Source organism: Meleagris gallopavo, chromosome 24, assembly GCF_905368555.1.
Source record: "Meleagris gallopavo chromosome 24, MGAL_WU_HG_1.1, whole genome shotgun sequence".
NCBI classification, from domain to species: Eukaryota; Metazoa; Chordata; class Aves; order Galliformes; family Phasianidae; genus Meleagris; species Meleagris gallopavo.
In genome coordinates this window covers 3,130,337-3,146,575 of record NC_139427.1, presented here as the reverse complement: position 1 = coordinate 3,146,575, position 16,239 = coordinate 3,130,337, and the positions used below count along the sequence as shown (strand labels likewise).

The window sequence follows — 16,239 nt, the reverse complement described above, 5'->3', positions numbered from 1 at the left end:
CAAAGGAGTTCGGTACAAAGCGAAGCCCGAACAAAACCAGGCTTTGCAGGAATGCTTTATTTGCTGCAACAACGAGGGCTGCACGTTTTGCAGGGGCTTTCCCACCACCCGCGTCTCTCCGTGCCCTCAGGCACACAGGAACGGGACCAAGCCCGTGCCCGAGCTCCCAGCCAGGAGCCCTCAGCAGCGGAACGTGCGAATGTTACCCATATAGGGAGGTGCAGAGGTCTGGCGGTGTGCGGGGAGCTCTGCGTTCCCCCCGCTGCCCTCAGCCTGCAGCCCCCTCCCGCTCGTGGCACTGGCGTTGGCCTCGCGTGCCGTGGGATGCCGGGCGTTCCTGCGAGCATCCCAGGCTGCCTGCAGCCCTCCCTGCAGCCCGGGCACGGCCATGCTCCGGCAGCTGGATTGGCTGCGGTGGCCGAACCTTTCCTTTTTAGGCTGCGTCTGCTCTGGCTCTGGGCTCTGCCACCGCGGTCCCGGCTTCAGCCTCCCCGTGCCGAGGCTCAGCCCCAGCGCAGGGACTGCTGTGGCCGTGGGACAGCCCTGCGTGGGGGGCTGAGGAGGGCTGGGACCGCTATGGCTTGGGCACAGCGGGGGTCGTGGCCCCGTGGGTGGAGGTGTTGTGGCTTTGGGCTCAGTTCCCTTTTCTATTGCTGAGACACCGTCAGCTCTGTGTGCCCGTGGTCCCCCTGCAGTGTGGGTCCAATGGAACCCGGTGGCCAGGCTGCCTCCATCCCACCACTCCCTTTTGATTTTTTTTTTTTTCCTTACTGCTCTGCTGGGTTGGGTGTTGGTTTTTTTTTGGGGGAGGGGGGGAGGTTGGTTTTTTGGTTTTTTTTTTTTTTTTTTTTTTTTTTTCAGCATGTCATATATGGCAACCTTTTGCCTTGGTGACCTCATGTTTGGCAGCAGGCCTTGTGACGCGGGCTGGGATGAAAGTGGCTGCGGGTGTCTCGCGTGAGCTGCGGTGCAGACAGCACTGAACACTCAGCTGGGACCTGGGGACACATCCAGCCCCCAGGGATGGGGGAAACCGGGGCAGAGCCACCGCTGTGGGATGCTCTGGGACCGTGCCCACATCCTCACTGACATAATGACAGCTCTGAGGCCATGTGGGACCTCCTGTGTTCCTCTTGGCAGCGGCCCCGCAGCTCGTGGGTCCTCATTGCTGCACCCTCACCTCTGCACCCTCACCCCGAGAATGGATCAGGATGCAGCAAAACAAAGCAGGAGGCAGCGCCTGCGCTGTGCCTCAGTTTCCCCAGCTGCAGCCTCACTTCCCACAACTCCCCATAGCAGCTCCGTGGCTTCCTCCCATCCTCAGGCTCTGCTGAGAGGCCCCAGAACAGGATGGCTGTCCTTAAAAAGGCACCGGGCAGTTCAGCAGGTGCTGTGTGAGAGATGGGGGCTGGTGCCTTTGCCATGGTGGGGCACTGGGGTGGCCCCGGTGCTGCTCGGGGGCAGCAGATCTCCACCTCCCCCGGGACTGGGGCTTGTCCTGCTTCCAAACCCTCCTGGAGGGAAGCTGAGGATGCACCCACCATGCAGGGTCAGGCTTGGAAGGACCACGTGGGGCTCAACGATGAGGGTTTGGGGTTTTAGCAAGGCTGCATGGTGCCCAGGGGACCTTTTCCCTGTCAGGATGAATGCAGAACTTCCAGGACTCCTGCAGCACCTTCAGCCTTGCACTGAATTGGGCCCATTTGCCCCACGGGGTCCCTGTCCCCACCAAGTGCAACGACGGGAGGGAAAAAATCCCATGGACGAAACTCCCAGGGTGGAGATGCCTGGGCACAGGGATGGAGCACAGCACCTCGAGGCTGTGATGCACCGCCCATCACCTGGTGTGCTGTTGGGATGCTGAACCTCTTCCAAATTGGGATATGCCATGATTCTATGACTCAGGTGCACAGCACAGTCCCGGGCCATCCCTACAGCCACCGCCCTCCCAGGCAGGGTTGCAGCCAGAGAGGACCAAAGGCCATCGGGCCGGAGTACCTCCACCTCCCTTTTGCTGAATGTCACTTATAAGGACTTGTGTCTCGCCTGTTTATTGAAGTGTAGCATAAAAGGAACAGACTCACCAATGGGATGTTGCCTCCTAAGAATCCCCACATAGATTTTTTTTTCCTTACAATAATTAACTGTGCTGGGTCCTACCATCAGTCCAAGGTCAATTTAATGCAATAAAACACCTTATATGGCCATATGGCTAACACACCATCACTTAGCCTATTTAGGGTCTTTGTGTAGAGAGGATCCGCCTCTGAGGTTTCGTGGGCTCGTGGTATTTATACCAAAGCAGATCGGGACTCAGTCCCAGAGGAAAGGAGCTCTCACGTCTGCGGTGAGTACTGCCCTGCACTGATTTCTCTTTGCTTGCGGGAACAGGAAGGAACAACTCCCCTCCCCCCGCACAGCTCTGGGGGCTTTGGGGTGCCCCGGGGTTTTGGGATATCCCCTGCTTCATTTACACTGCATCGGGGGGGGGCTGAGCCCCATCACGACCCCTCCAGCCAGGGGCATCCATGGAGCCGAAGAGAACCAGGCTGCAGCCAGCGTGGGTTGCGCGATTCCAGGCACGGAGAAATCCCTGCCTTTATTATTATTATTTTATTTTGGGCTATTTGCCTGCTTTCCTCCAGCCTGGAGAGAGCACATTCAAAAATTTTTTCCCATTTTTGGGAAAGGCTGCAGAGGGGCTGTCAGTGAGATGGGATCGGCCACCGCTGGGCATCGCCTGCCCCACTCGGGGGTATCAGCTCAGGATGCCACGCAGAGCTCCCAGCCATGACAGCTTCGGAGCAAACTTTGGGCATCAGCTGGCACGAGATGAAGGAGCAGTGCTGGGGTTGACCACTGCCCCACTTTGAGCATCACGGCCTGCAAAGGATTTTGCAGAGCTGTGCATCCCCTGCAGCAAAAGAACTCAAACCCTCAAACCAAACAGAGCCCAACCTGGCAGCCGGGCAGAACGCCGCATCCCCACTGCTGCGTTTAATGCATTTTTCCCCCCCGCCCCCCACCCCAGCTTTTCCCCCAGGTCCCCCTGAGCGCCAGCCTCTCCCAGCCCCACCATGTGTGAGGAGGAGACCACCGCCCTGGTCTGCGACAACGGCTCCGGGCTCTGCAAAGCCGGCTTTGCTGGTGACGATGCCCCCCGTGCCGTCTTCCCCTCCATCGTGGGGCGGCCCCGGCACCAGGTGGGTACCAGGGTGTCTCCATTCTCTGCTCCTTCCTCTGATTGCTTAAATGAAGCTAACGAGGCCATTTCTCCTGCTGGCATTAGGGCGTCATGGTAGGCATGGGGCAGAAAGACAGCTATGTGGGCGATGAGGCGCAGAGCAAGAGGGGTATCCTCACACTCAAGTACCCCATCGAGCACGGCATCATCACCAACTGGGATGACATGGAGAAGGTGAGAGCCCTCTTGGGACAGGGAGAGGGGAGAGCGCCAGTTCCATCCCACGGGATGACCCCCCTCCCTTCTGCCTGCGTAGATCTGGCACCACTCCTTCTACAACGAGCTGCGCGTGGCCCCCGAGGAGCACCCCACGCTGCTGACCGAGGCACCGCTCAACCCCAAAGCCAACCGTGAGAAGATGACCCAGGTATGGAGCCGCTGGGTTCGGGGTGCGTGGGGGGGCGTGGAGGTGTGTGTCCCCATCCAACCCACCGCCCCTCCTCACAGATCATGTTCGAGACCTTCAATGTCCCGGCCATGTACGTCGCCATCCAGGCCGTGCTCTCCCTCTACGCGTCCGGCCGCACCACCGGTGAGTCCCACATATGGTGTCCACCAGCGGGGGCCCTTTGGATGCCTCCGAGCCCCATCCCTTACCCTTCTTCCCCTCCCAGGCATCGTTCTTGACTCTGGGGACGGCGTCACCCACAATGTGCCCATCTATGAGGGCTACGCTCTGCCCCACGCCATCATGCGTCTGGACTTGGCCGGCCGCGACCTCACTGACTACCTCATGAAGATCCTCACCGAGAGGGGCTACTCCTTCGTCACCACCGGTATGGGGTCAAGGATGGGGGAGGTGGGAATGGGGGTCCCGCAGAGCCACGCTGAGCCCACCTGTCCCCTGCAGCCGAGCGGGAAATCGTGCGTGACATCAAGGAGAAGCTCTGCTACGTGGCCCTGGACTTTGAGAACGAGATGGCCACGGCTGCTTCCTCCTCCTCCCTGGAGAAGAGCTATGAGCTGCCTGATGGGCAGGTCATCACCATTGGCAATGAGCGCTTCCGCTGCCCCGAGACCCTCTTCCAGCCCTCATTTATCGGTGAGCCCACCCCAGTGCTGCCCCATTGCTGATGCCCCAGCGCATCCCACTGCACCCATGAACCATAGGCAGCCCTTTGGGGGAGCCCTGTGCAGGTGTGTGGGGGGTGGGGTGCTGAGAGCCTCCCTTCCATCCCAGGCATGGAATCTGCTGGCATCCATGAGACCACCTACAACTCCATCATGAAGTGTGACATCGACATCCGCAAGGACCTCTATGCCAACAACGTGCTGTCTGGCGGCACCACCATGTACCCTGGCATCGCCGACCGCATGCAGAAGGAAATCACAGCGCTGGCCCCCAGCACCATGAAGATCAAAGTAGGCAATGGGAATCATCCCACCCCAAAGTCTCCCTTTGGTGGGGTGACCTCGGGGTGCTTTGGGGGTCCCGATCTCGCGCTAACAGCCCCTGCTTTGGCAGATCATCGCCCCGCCAGAGAGGAAGTACTCGGTGTGGATCGGCGGCTCCATCCTGGCGTCCCTCTCCACCTTCCAGCAGATGTGGATCAGCAAACCCGAGTATGACGAGGCCGGGCCCTCCATCGTCCACCGAAAGTGCTTCTAAGCGCCCTGCCCCGTACCTGGGCTGGGGCACCCCGCTCCTCCTCCACCCCACTGCTCCTCCCCGTCCCCCACTGCGCAATAAAGCCTTTTCTCCAGGCTCTGCCCCCTCTCTGGGAGATTTTGAAGTGTTGTGGGGTGGGAGGGGGCGGGATGGAAAGCAGGGAGCAGCGGGGGGAGGAACAGTGCAATCCTGACCCCCAGCCCTCTCTTGGTGCCCACAACCTCGTGGTCACGTTCTCACATGCTGTGGGTGCCTCCAACCTCTTGTAGGTGCCCACTTCCGATGGTGCTGCCCCGACCCCACAGTGGTGTCCTGACCCCATGGTGGTTTCCCTGACCCCATGGTGGTAACCGACCTGATAACGACAACCCCAACGCCATGGCGTTGCCCTGATCCTATCACGATGCCCCAACCCGATCTCGGTGCCCCAGCTGTCGCTGATACCTCCAACCACGTGGTGGTGCTCTGACCCTACGGTGGTGTCCTCGACCTCTTGGCAGCGTCTTCTCCCCGTGCTGATATCTCCCTCGCCCCATCCCGGTGCCCCCCCCCCCAACACCACTTCCCGTCCCCACCCTTTCCTCGTTCCAACGCAGCCGAGACCACCCCTATGGCGGTGGTTCATTTGCATAAATCACCATCTCCCCGCCCCATCTCCCCGCCCACGCGCGCTGACACGGCGCGACACCGCCCTTCTCCCGCGCCATGACGTCACGCGGAAGTAGCAAAGCCCCGCCCCCTCATTTGCATGGCATTCGCGCGCGGCGACACCGGGAGAGGCGGCTCTGGGATGGAGCGGAGCTGCGCGGCGCTGCGCCTGGCGCTGGAGGGCAACATCGGTACCAGGCGGCGGGGCGGGGTGGAGCGGGCGGCGGCGGAGCGCGGGTCCCACTCGTGACCGCCGCGCTCCGCCCGCAGCCGTGGGCAAATCGACGTTCCTGCGGCTGCTGGGCCGCGCCTTCCCCGCCTGGCAGCGGGCGGCAGAGCCGGTGGCGCGCTGGCGGGAGGTGGCGGCGGGCGCGGCGGAGGTGAGCGGCGGCGGTGCGGGGAGAGACCCGCGTGGGAGCGAACCCGCGGCTGAGCGCCGGCCCTTCCCCGCAGGGCGGTAATCTCCTGCAGCGGCTGTACCGCGACCCGGCGCGCTGGGCCTTCACCTTTCAGACCTTCTCGTGCCTGGGTCGCCTGCAGGCGCAGCTCGAGCGGCCGGAGGGTCCCGTGCGGGTCTCCGAGCGCTCCGTGTACAGCGACAGGTGCGGGGCGGGGGGGACCCGTGCGGGTCCGGTGCCGCTGCGGGTGTGTCAGCCCACCCCCCCCCCCCCGCCCGCAGATATGTGTTCGCCAAAAGCCTGTTCGAGGGCGGGCAGCTGGACGCTCTGGAGTGGGCCGTCTACCAGGAGTGGCACACGTTCCTCGTGGGGCAGCTGGGCGCGCACACCGCCCCGCACGCGTTCCTCTATCTCCGCGCCTCCCCGCAGGTGTGCGGGAGGGAGAGAAGGAGGGAGGGGCCGGGAGAGCCCCGCGGCGGTGCGGGTGCGACACGCGGCGCTTTGCTTCGCAGAGATGCCTGGAGCGGCTGCGGTGCCGGGCGAGGCCGGAGGAGCGCGACGTGACCCTGCGGTACCTGCAGCAGCTCCACGTGCAGCACGAGCGGTGGCTGCTGGAGCGCAGCGCTGAGTGAGGGCCCTGCCCCGTTCTACCCGCCCCGGCTCTGCCCCTCCCCAGTTCTGACCCCCCGCCCTCCGCAGGGTGCATTTCGCAGAGGTGAGGCACGCGCCTGTCCTGGTGCTGGACGTCGAGGGGGACTTTGAGCACGATGCAGCTGCGCAGGACACGCTGATGGCACGGGTGGGTACGGCACAAACTGACCTGCAGCCTTCAGCCTTTACCCATGGGTGATGCTGCCCATCCCCGCCGTGCTGCACAGCTGATGGCATCCATCCCATCCTGCAGGTGGAGGATTTCGTGAAGGTGCTGCGAGACGGAGCTCCACACAGCACCCCGAGTCCAAATGAGCCCCGTGGCCACGAGGATGGGCACACAGCTGGCACTGCTGCTGGGCCCTGAGCTGCACTCCCTGCAGCAGCACTGTGGGTATCCATGAGGCCGCTGGGAGCTGCAGCTCTACGCATGCCACAGATCCCTTCCCCCCCACATCTGTTCTGCAGCACAGGGTGAACATGCTTGGGTCCATTCCAATGGAAAACAAAAAAACAAAGCAAAAATCTCTGTGCTTTTATTTGTGTTTAGGGTACAACAAAATCCAGATGCTTTCTTGTTTGTTTTTGTTTTTTTTTTTCTCCTTGAAACCAAAGCATCACGCAGCTCTTCTCTGCCTCGAGCTAAGGAGATGTATGGGGTTACCTCACTCCCTGCACTGTGCGGAGGATGAGATCCACATAAACCCTCCCCCCCCTTGCCCACTGCTGGGGACAGAGCCTCCTGGGACAGACGGCAGCCTCATCTCTCTCTTTCCTCTTATAGGGTAAAATCTCTCATGAGGGCTGCTATAGGTCAGAGGTGCCTTCCATCTCCTAAATCCTTTTTTTCCAGAGCAGGGAGAGCTTTGCTGTGCCCCCAGGTGGCTGTTAGGACCTGTGGGGGGGTCATGCAAGGATAACAACAGCACAGGGATGCTCTTTCTCCTGGTTTTCTTCCCCCTGGATATCTCAGGGAGGGAGCGGGGGGAGGGGGCAGGAGGTTGGGGTCCCCATGCTGCTCACTGCAGTGGGGCACAGTGCCTGGCTGTGGCTCTCAGGACTGCACCGCTTTGGCAGGGGAATGGTGAGGGTTTGGTGCCCGCAGGGTGGGCAATGTCCCCAGGTCTGTCTGAATTGGACACCCCTGGAATGGGGGGGAGGGGAAGAAGGACTGTGCCCTAAATGCAGGAGGCTGCAGCCACCTGACTGATCCAATGTAAACACGGGTGGGGCGGGTAGGAAGCTGTGGGGCAGGGCAGCCTGGTGGGAGTGGGAGAGGGGGGCAGAGGCAGCCCGACAGTAACAGTGGGACCTGCAGAGCCACCCCCAGAGCCACCCAGCAACAACAGAGCAGGGTTCTCGGCACGGTCCCACAGCTGGCGACCCTACAACAACAACAACAACAAGCAGTGGGGATGCTGACACGGACCCCCCAGCAACGGTCCGGCACAGCCCTGGGGTAACCATCAGCCCCACCGCTGAGTACCCTACAGTAACACCCGAGCGGGACGCTGACACAGCCCTTTCAACGGCCCTACAACAACAACGACCACCGCCGCACACTCCCACCGACCGCCCCCTGCCCCCCCTCCGCCCCCCGTTCCCGCAGCGGAGCGCACCTCCCTTTTGGGGCCACCTCCGACCCCACAGCCTTTGGGCTCAGCTCTCCCCTCGCTCCCCGCAGAGCCCCGCGTTGCCCTCCCCGCACCCCCCCGAGAGGCGGCCGCAGAACAAAGGACGGCGGCGGCGGTTCCATCGCTCCGTCCTCATCCCCAGCCGACTCCCCCCTCACCTCCCCTTTTCCTTAATCGGATAACGCTCTTTCTATACCCATCGGCGGACAGAAAGTTGCTGCTGTGCCTCGGGCTGAAGTTGCACGAGGAAGGCTGAAGTTTTGCAAAGAATTAAGAAAAAAAAAAGGGGGGGGGGGGAGGAAGGGGAAAGCATCCCTTTTTGCCTAGAGTTTGGGGCGCATGTGTGCTGTCTGTTGGAAGCAGGGTAGCAAAGTGAAGTCGTCTCAGTGTCACTCCCATGCTTCCTTCTGTCCCTGCATGAGCCTTCGGGAGGGGGAAGCGGGGTGCCCCTCCTCACCCCCCCCATCATTCTCCCATGGCCATGGCCGCTGCGTTTCGGGGTGATGTGCAGGGTCAGAGGGTGCTTGTCTGGGGGTTTAGGTTGCCTTAGGCTGCAGTGATTGCCCCCAGAATCTCAGCTGGTCCCCTCAAAATGCCACCGCATGGGGATGGGGATCCCCCTGCACTATGACTTGTTTCTTTCTGCCAATTCTTAGTGTTCAAATGGCAAAACGTTGTGCAAGAGCTCTCCCACCCCCACCCCCATCTCCGTGCTGTTGGGGGGCCCCATGAGAAGGGGACAGCCCTGTCCCCAGGCCACCCCGCCCTGCCCAGCGCCCCCGGCACCAGCTGCGAGGCCAACAAGTCAGGGCAATTTCTGTATCTGCACATGGGACAAAGAGTGCAGCACCTTGCACCCACATTTCTGGTTTTACCGGCTTGGGGTGGTTGGTGGTTGCAGTGAGCTGATTTATGATACGGCACATACGGTTCTTTAACCAGAGGAGATGGCGAAGGTTGGCCCTCCCTTGTCTCTGGGGCTCGATTCTGGGGGGTTCCTGGCTCTTTTTGGTTGTTCAGAGTGCAGTTTTTACGTCAGGCAAAGCTTTAAGCCAAGAGGTGTGGATAGGGCAGCACTCCCTGCTCGGCTCTTTGGGATTCTGCCCTGTACCAAATGTTGCTGCTTCACTTTTTGGGGCCTCACAGCTTCTGCAGGTGGATGAGTGGCTGCCCGTGAGGGCAGGATTTTGCCTTAAAGCCACAGGCAAGGTGACAGCTGAGGCCCAGGGAGCAGCTGATTTTGGGGACACTGGGGCTTTCTGCCCCTGCATTGTAAATCAGCCCCTTTGCCTCCCAGCAGCACTTTGCCCTCGACAAAAAGCCATTAAAAACATCCTTGAGCCTGGACTTTGAAGCTGCCCTTCTGCATCGCTGCAACATTAAAAGTGGCTCAATAAGACACTGCTGGGGAGGATGGTGGCAGCAGAGGGGCTTCCCCAGAGCCCCCCACATGTCAAGGGGTGAAAGCTCCCGGCGGGTCCCTGCACGCCCTGGGCTCAGCATGCTGTTCCCACGTCCCCTTGCCTCTCCCAAGGGTTGGCTGTACCATGACCGGTTCTGCCTGTTCCTCCCTAAGCGCCGCTGGCTGTGAACCTCCTGTGCTCCATCACTCCAGCACTGCACTTGTTCCTCCTCCTGCTGGGTTTCTTTGAGCCATGGGTATTCTTGCAAAACAGAGAAGGAAGATGCTGGAGGCTGAAATTTGTCATTGCTCGGTGATGATGCCAATGCCACCCTCCTCAAATGGCTCTCCATCTTCTTGCTTCATTGGTGTAAACAATCAACATCTCACCAACTGTTCCCTACCAACACAAAAAGCACGCTGAAAAGCCCTGCTTGGCTGCCTCCCATCAGCTTTGATGGAGCAAACCTCAAAGGGAAACTCTGGTGCTGGCGCTGGTGACTCTGAGCTGTTCTGCACTGAATTTGTCCATCTTTTGGGCAGGAGGGTTTCCCTGATTTCATGGAATCATAAAGGTCGCAAAAGATCTCTAAAATCCCCAGCTTCAAACCCAGCTCACCCCCACTATGCCCACTGACCCAAGTGCCACATCTCCATGGCTCTCAAACACTTCCAAGGGCAGTGACTCCACCACCTCCCTGTGCAGCTGTGCCAGTGTATCACCACTCTTTCTGACCAGAAATTTATCCTGACTCCCAGACTGGTCAGTGTTTGCTGGCAGAGAAGCTGTGAAATCACCCCAACCCAGGACAAGGTGGGGGTGTCCCTGAGGAGGCACTGGGGAGCGGGATGTTATACCACCATTGTGATTTTGTGGTGTAACAGCCTAAATGGAGGCGGTGACCCTGTTTTACAAGCCAGGTATGAATTCAGCTACTTTGGGGATGGCTGTGTGACACCTGCCACACCACCACAGCGCTGCTGCCCCCTCCTCATGTAGGGCACATGGACCACAGGTCCACCCACAGCCCGGTCACCACAGCCTGGCCCCACTGCCAATGTGGAGCACGACAGTATCATAGCGCTCTGGTTCTGTGTTGGTACCTTCAACCACCACCCACTCTTGATACTTTGTTCCTGCTTTGTTGTGACCCACTTTGTGCTTGGCAGAACCTCTTGGCCAGGTCAGCTCACAGCAGCCGGGCCTGTGGCCAAGCCTGCGGTTGGGCCTGCAGCTGGGCTTGCTGTTGGGCCTGCAGCCAGGCCTGGAGCTGGTCCTGTGGCTATTGCTATCAATTTCAGACTACGCTGCTCCTGTGGCCATGTCTCTGGTTGGGCTTGTGGCCGGGCCTGCAGCTGGACAACCTATAGCTGCTCTTGTGGCTGGGCCTGTATTAGGGCTTGTGGCTGCAGGACCCGTGGCTGGGCCTAAGGTTGGACCTATAGCTGCAGTACGACCTATAGCTGGGCCTTGGCTGGGCCTGCAGCTGGATCCATAGCCGGGCCTGCAGTTGGACTGCAGCTGGGCCTGCAGTACGACCTATAGCCGGGCCTATACAGCACAACCCGTGTCTGCTCCCGTGGCTGTGACTGCAGCCATGCCTCCAGTCGGGCTTGCGGCCGGTCCTGCCGCTGGACCTGCAGCTGCTCGGCTGTCCCGCTCTGTGTTCGGGCCTGCAGCCGAACCCGCGCCCAATCCCTGCCGTCGGCCTGCAGCCCCCCCCAACCGCAGCCCCCTCCCCCCCCGCCTTGACACCCCGCCTCCCCCGCCCGGTGCTCCGGGACGGCTCGCTGCTGGCCGCCATCCCCGGGCCACCCCCGGTCGGGGCCGCGCGGCGGGTGGAGGCGGAGCCCCCCCGCGCCGGGGCGGGCGCAGCGCCGCACAAGATGGCCGCCTCGTAGCGGCGGGGGCAGCGGCGGGGCGAGGTAGGGAGCGGCGGGGCCCGGCGGGGCCGGGGCGGAGGCGGCGCGGCGGAGGTCGGGGACAAAGCGGGGCGGCGGGGCGGGACCCCCTTCGGCTGCCCCCCCCCACCACGGGTTCCTCGCGCGCCCAACTCGCCCCGGTGCCCCCCTCCCCCCATCCTTACCGAAAAATACCGTTTTTCTGCTTTTAATATATTTTCCGGCGATTCCTACCTCCCACCCCCCCTCCCCTTTCTCCGCGGTTCTCCCCTCCTATCCCCTCCCCGACTCCCCCCTACCCCCCCCATTCCCCTCCCCCATCTCGTGCCCCGCTGCACCGAGCGCCATGGCAGCCGGGGGCCGCGGTGACGTCACGGCTGTCACCCCGCACCGGGTCGGTCCCCGCTCTGCGTCACTGCGGGGTGCGGGGCGGGGGCCGCGGGTCTCCCCCCCCTCCGGCTCATCCCTCGGCCCACCCTGGCGACGGCACCGGGCTCGGCCCCGCGATCCTCCGTCGGTGCCGTGTGCCGGGGCTACCGCGAGGCTCCGCCGGGTGCGGGGGTACCGGGGTGTGAGGGGCTGGCCCCGGGGATGGACCTGTCGGTGGCCCCGGAATGCCACCTTTTGGGGATGTCCCGGTCTCCAGCCTTGGACCCGTGACCGCAGGTGACAGAGGAGGCTGCCAGGACATTGGAGGGGTGACGCGGTGCCCCCAGCCCGTCCCTGGTGTTGTGTGGCTGTCCCTAGGTGTGGGGTGGCACGGCAACGACATGGTTGTGCTGTTGTCTGTGCCCTAGAGAGCCTTTCCCATGGGGTCTTGGTACATTGGGAGCAACCTGTCCCCCAGTCCTTGCGTGTGCTGGGGTCCCCATCCTCACAGTGTCACAGCCCTCGGTCCCCTGCCCACGTGTGCTGGGCTCTCTGTCACCTGGCACTGAAGTCCCTCTCTCTGTCCCCACAACCCCAAGATTTCGGGTTGTCTCCCCATGCGTGCCCGTTCTCTGGTTCCTATCAACACTGCATCAGTTTCCTTTGTCCCCTGTTTGTGCATGCTGGTGTCCCCATCCTTGGGACATTGCTATCCCATACCTGCCTGTGCATGCAAAGGTCCTTCCTCCTTGTTTCTGCAGTGTCTGTTTCCCTGGTCTGAATCCCTATGGTCTGAGGGTCCCTTGTCCCTTTCCCATGTGTGCTGGGCTCCCTTGTCCTTGGTCCTGTGTTACCAGGTTCCTTGGTCTCCTGCCTGCATGTGTCCCTTGTCTTTGTCCCCATGGCTTGGGGTCTTCAGCTCTCTGCCTGTGTGTGTTGGGGTCCCTATCCTGTGCCCGCTGCAGTCTCTGACCCTACAGCCTCGTTCTGTGTGTGTGTTTCTAATGGCACAGCACTGCTTTCACCATGCTTGGTGTACTGTCCCCACTGCAGCATAGGGCACAAGTGGGAGCTCCCCAACCTGAGCCCCATCTGTGCCACCCTTGAGGCTCCAGTGCTTCTTTTATCTCTCCATTGAGCTCAGTGCAAGAGGGTGCCAGACCCTATTTTTTCTTTTTTTGAGGATAAAAGAGCTTTTTTTTTCCCACTGGGCCGGGATCCAAGGGGAGATGAAATGAAACGGGAAGGGGCTGGAGGTGGAACAGCTGCAAGCTGTCCTCTCTCCACATCCACCCACCACACTGCTGCCAGCACTGGGAGCTGCTCTCTCCCCATCCCTTTGCCCATGGGGTGAGGGATTCATGGTGTTATAACTGTGGGCAGGTGTCTGCTGGACGTTGTAGGGGGTCCTGTTGTGGCCGATGATGCAGAATGTTTGTTTGCTTCAGCTAAAATGGCAGTTCTTAAAGGAGGGGAAAAAAAAAAAAAGAGATGATTTCTGCACATCTCTTGGCTGCATCTTTTTGATTCAGTGAGGTTTTGCTGTCGAGTGGTGGAGTTGGGGACCTGGGAGCTCCCAATGCTGCAATTTCCAATGCAGCCAAATGAGCAGGGGAGGGGGCATTGGGGGTGGACCAACCCACTCTGAGCACTCCAAACGCTGTAAAAAATTGATTGGAGCAAGTTCTAATTGCTGCAGTCGTCAGCGTGGAGGCCGGGGGATGCTGTGTAATGTCTGGAGGGCTCGGCTCCAGCTCACTGGCTGCAGTGCTGGCTGCTGGTGGCATGGTCACCACACTCCCTGGAGCAGCTTGTTGCTCCCCAGGTGGATGAGGGCAGGGGGAGCCGTGCCAGAAGGCAGTTGGGTGCAGCAGAAGGCTGAGAAACACGAGAATGTGGGGCTTTAATGACCTCTGGAAGCCCCGGCTTGGCGTTGCCATTGGAGCTGTTACAATTAGAGCCATTGCGTTTAAAGCGCGTGCATTTAAAGCCTCTGCTTTTAAACCTGTGGTGGTTCGAGCCATCCCGGTTACAGGTGTTGTAGCAGAGGAATGGGGCTGACCCTTCCCTGGTGATGCTCGTGCAGAAACAGCTGCTGCCTGTCCCTGCTGTCCCAGGGCTCCTCGCTGGCGGCCGCAGCCTCTCCGAGCTGCTGGCAGCCGGTGCTCCTGGCCGGAGCACGCTGCCTGCCTGCACATGGCTTTTTTTAGGTTTACAAACATTACGGCCCCGTGCACACGTCGCTTCCCCCCTCCCTTCCCGTGAGTCATCAGCCCCGTCACCAGTGCAGGGGAGCGCAGGCCAGGGAAGCCGGAGGCGGCGTCTGCGCTTCCCCCCTTGGCGCTGATGACCCCAGCGGAGAAAAAAAATAGAAATTGGGTATTTTTTTCCCCTCCCTTTTTCGGTCATGGAAAAGGTTGAGCGAGATGAAGAAGACACGGCGATGACGGCCGTGATGATGCCACGTCTGTTTGTGCCATCGCCCGTGATGGGGCGTTTTGGGAGAGGATGGCAGCGTAGCCTCCATCCGGGGGCTGCGCGAATGCAGTGCTATGCCTGGAGATTTTGGAGAGGGCCGAGGAACCGGTGGCATCCGTTGGGCCGAGCTCGGAGCTGTGCGTGTCCCCTGACATGGGATGGAGCATCGGCCTCTGGCTGCGTGCACGGAGGTGCTGGAGCCCCCGCGCTGAGCTCATCGTGGCTGATGTGGCTGCGGTGACTCAGCAGCGCCAGCGCTGACTCAGCGGCACTGCGGACCCCAGGAGGCAGCCGAGGTGGGAGGGGGCTGTCATTTTCTGGGGGAGAAAAAAGGGAGATTTTGTGCGGTGTGCTGCAGAAGCCATTGTGCCGGTGCTGATCAGGACTGCATTGAAAGGATGTGATGCAAACACGTCCCTGTGTAGAAAGGCTCCTGCTCGCTTTTCAGGTGCTTCTTCAGCACTGTGCGTAGGAGAGATGCAGCAGCTCTGACTGAGCATGTGTCTGAGCCCGTACATAGGGCGGACAAGGAACTTGCCTTACTCAACCCCAGCCTCGCTGCCTTGCTAACCTCATGGTGGGGGTCTTCACGCCTTCCCCTCCATGGGGACCTGTCTGTGCGCCGGTGCCAGCTGCCGGCTGCCGTGCCGGGGTGAGTACAGGGAAATGTGGGGAGGGCACTTGGCGAGGGGACGTGGCTGTGGCAGTGTTCCCTTTGTGGGGGGCAGCTAGCTTGCACTGCCGAGCTTTCAGCTGTGCGTGCACACAGGGATTGGAGCCAAGCAGGAAAATGCACCGTCCGCTTCTGTACTTGCAAGAAAGAGGATCTCAGCCTGAAGCTGGTAAAAGGGGAAGCGACCGTCCCGTGTCTCTGTGCTGACTTGCAGAGCAGGATGTGTCCCCCAAGAGGCTCTTCCTGAATGTGACTTGGTTCCCGTCACGTCCGCTCTGGCACTTCAGGACCCCCCCAGCCCTGGTGGGACACGTGGGGTGGCAGTGGTGGTGTTTTGGGGTGAGTCACGGGGGCTGGGGGAGCAGCATACAGCAGGTGGGGCATCGTGGGCACACTGTACTGGGCCATGCCAAGCCCGCCCTGCATCTCGCTTTCTCCCCGGGTGCTTTTCCCTGCCGGGACGGGTCGCGGCAGTGAAACCGGCTGGGGGAGCCGGTGCTGTCCCCGCACCCAGACTGGGCAGGGCTGGGCTCCCACTCATCTCCCTGCTCCTGCCCGCCAGCCATCGTGCTGCCGACGTGTTCGTGCTTGCCGCACGCACGTCCCTCCTCCTCCTCTGCTGAAAGCTCGGGCTGCTGAAGGATTTCACGAAGCGAGGAGCGGGGCCAGGGCTGCGCATCCCCCAGGTACAGCGGGCCATCAGGTGGGCTTTGCGGAGCCATGCACCCACGGTGCAACACGGGACCCTCGGTCCCAGCAGTGCGCACAGACCTGGTGGGATGGGAATGGGGCGGCTTTGCGCCATGGCCATCAATTCCCGAAGGCTGGCTGGATTTCTGCACCCTGCTTGCGAGGCAGAGGAACTGGGCGATGGGGAAATCCCCAGTGGGGTTGATGGGAGACGTGCAGGAGGGCACTGTGCCTGGTCCCCCTGCAGGCAGTGCTGGCAGGGTGTGAGGGGCTGCAGAACGCAGCCCGGCCCCACATGGGTAGCTCGGGTGGGTGGCAAAGTGCTGCCGGCACAGGGAGAGGCTCAGCACAGCCTCAGGCGTTTCTGCCACAGCCCACGCACTTTCCTCTTCCTTCCCAGGTGAGTCCACGTCCCTTCTTTCCTTTACCTTATGTTCTTTCTTTGCCTTTCCCCTTCCTCTCTTCTCCTTTCCCCTTGGCCTTCTTTTTATCCCTTCCTCTCCTTTTCATCCTTTCCATCCCTTCCCTTTCTGCTGGAGCA

The 16,239-nt window shown here is 61.2% G+C and overlaps 2 protein-coding genes across 5 annotated transcripts; both read left to right on the top strand.

The window, feature by feature from the left end:
• Positions 1–2,191: 2,191 nt before the first annotated feature.
• On the top strand, positions 2,192–4,950 carry ACTG2 (actin gamma 2, smooth muscle). The gene is made up of 9 exons (XM_010728167.4): positions 2,192–2,347; positions 3,032–3,203; positions 3,290–3,418; positions 3,501–3,611; positions 3,692–3,776; positions 3,859–4,020; positions 4,095–4,286; positions 4,425–4,606; positions 4,710–4,950. The coding sequence occupies exons 2-9, from the start codon at positions 3,078–3,080 to the stop codon at positions 4,851–4,853; spliced, it is 1,131 nt and encodes a 376-aa protein (XP_010726469.1). The 5' UTR covers positions 2,192–2,347; positions 3,032–3,077; the 3' UTR covers positions 4,854–4,950.
• A 587-nt stretch (positions 4,951–5,537) lies between these two features.
• DGUOK (deoxyguanosine kinase) lies at positions 5,538–7,130 on the top strand. Of its 4 annotated transcripts, none has more exons than XM_085242921.1 (7): positions 5,644–5,692; positions 5,772–5,881; positions 6,015–6,103; positions 6,181–6,328; positions 6,412–6,527; positions 6,599–6,698; positions 6,804–7,130. In XM_085242921.1, the coding sequence occupies exons 1-7, from the start codon at positions 5,644–5,646 to the stop codon at positions 6,915–6,917; spliced, it is 726 nt and encodes a 241-aa protein (XP_085099047.1). In that variant the 3' UTR covers positions 6,918–7,130. The 4 variants fall into 4 exon arrangements, with proteins under 4 accessions (XP_085099048.1, XP_085099045.1, XP_085099047.1 ...); XM_085242920.1 differs by having other exon boundaries at positions 5,955–6,103; XM_085242922.1 differs by lacking the exon at positions 6,181–6,328 and having other exon boundaries at positions 5,538–5,692.
• The last annotated feature ends 9,109 nt before the right edge of the window (positions 7,131–16,239 follow it).

Coding starts and splice junctions, on each gene's coding strand:
- ACTG2 (XM_010728167.4), top strand. CDS start 3,078: ATGTGTGAGGAGGAGACCACCGCCCTGGTCTGCGACAACGGCTCCGGG. Junction 3,612..3,691: donor ACCGTGAGAAGATGACCCAG/GTATGGAGCCGC, acceptor CCCTCCTCACAG/ATCATGTTCGAGACCTTCAA. Junction 3,777..3,858: donor CGCGTCCGGCCGCACCACCG/GTGAGTCCCACA, acceptor TTCCCCTCCCAG/GCATCGTTCTTGACTCTGGG.
- DGUOK (XM_085242919.1), top strand. CDS start 5,559: ATGACGTCACGCGGAAGTAGCAAAGCCCCGCCCCCTCATTTGCATGGC. Junction 6,329..6,411: donor ATCTCCGCGCCTCCCCGCAG/GTGTGCGGGAGG, acceptor TTTGCTTCGCAG/AGATGCCTGGAGCGGCTGCG. Junction 6,528..6,598: donor CTGCTGGAGCGCAGCGCTGA/GTGAGGGCCCTG, acceptor CGCCCTCCGCAG/GGTGCATTTCGCAGAGGTGA.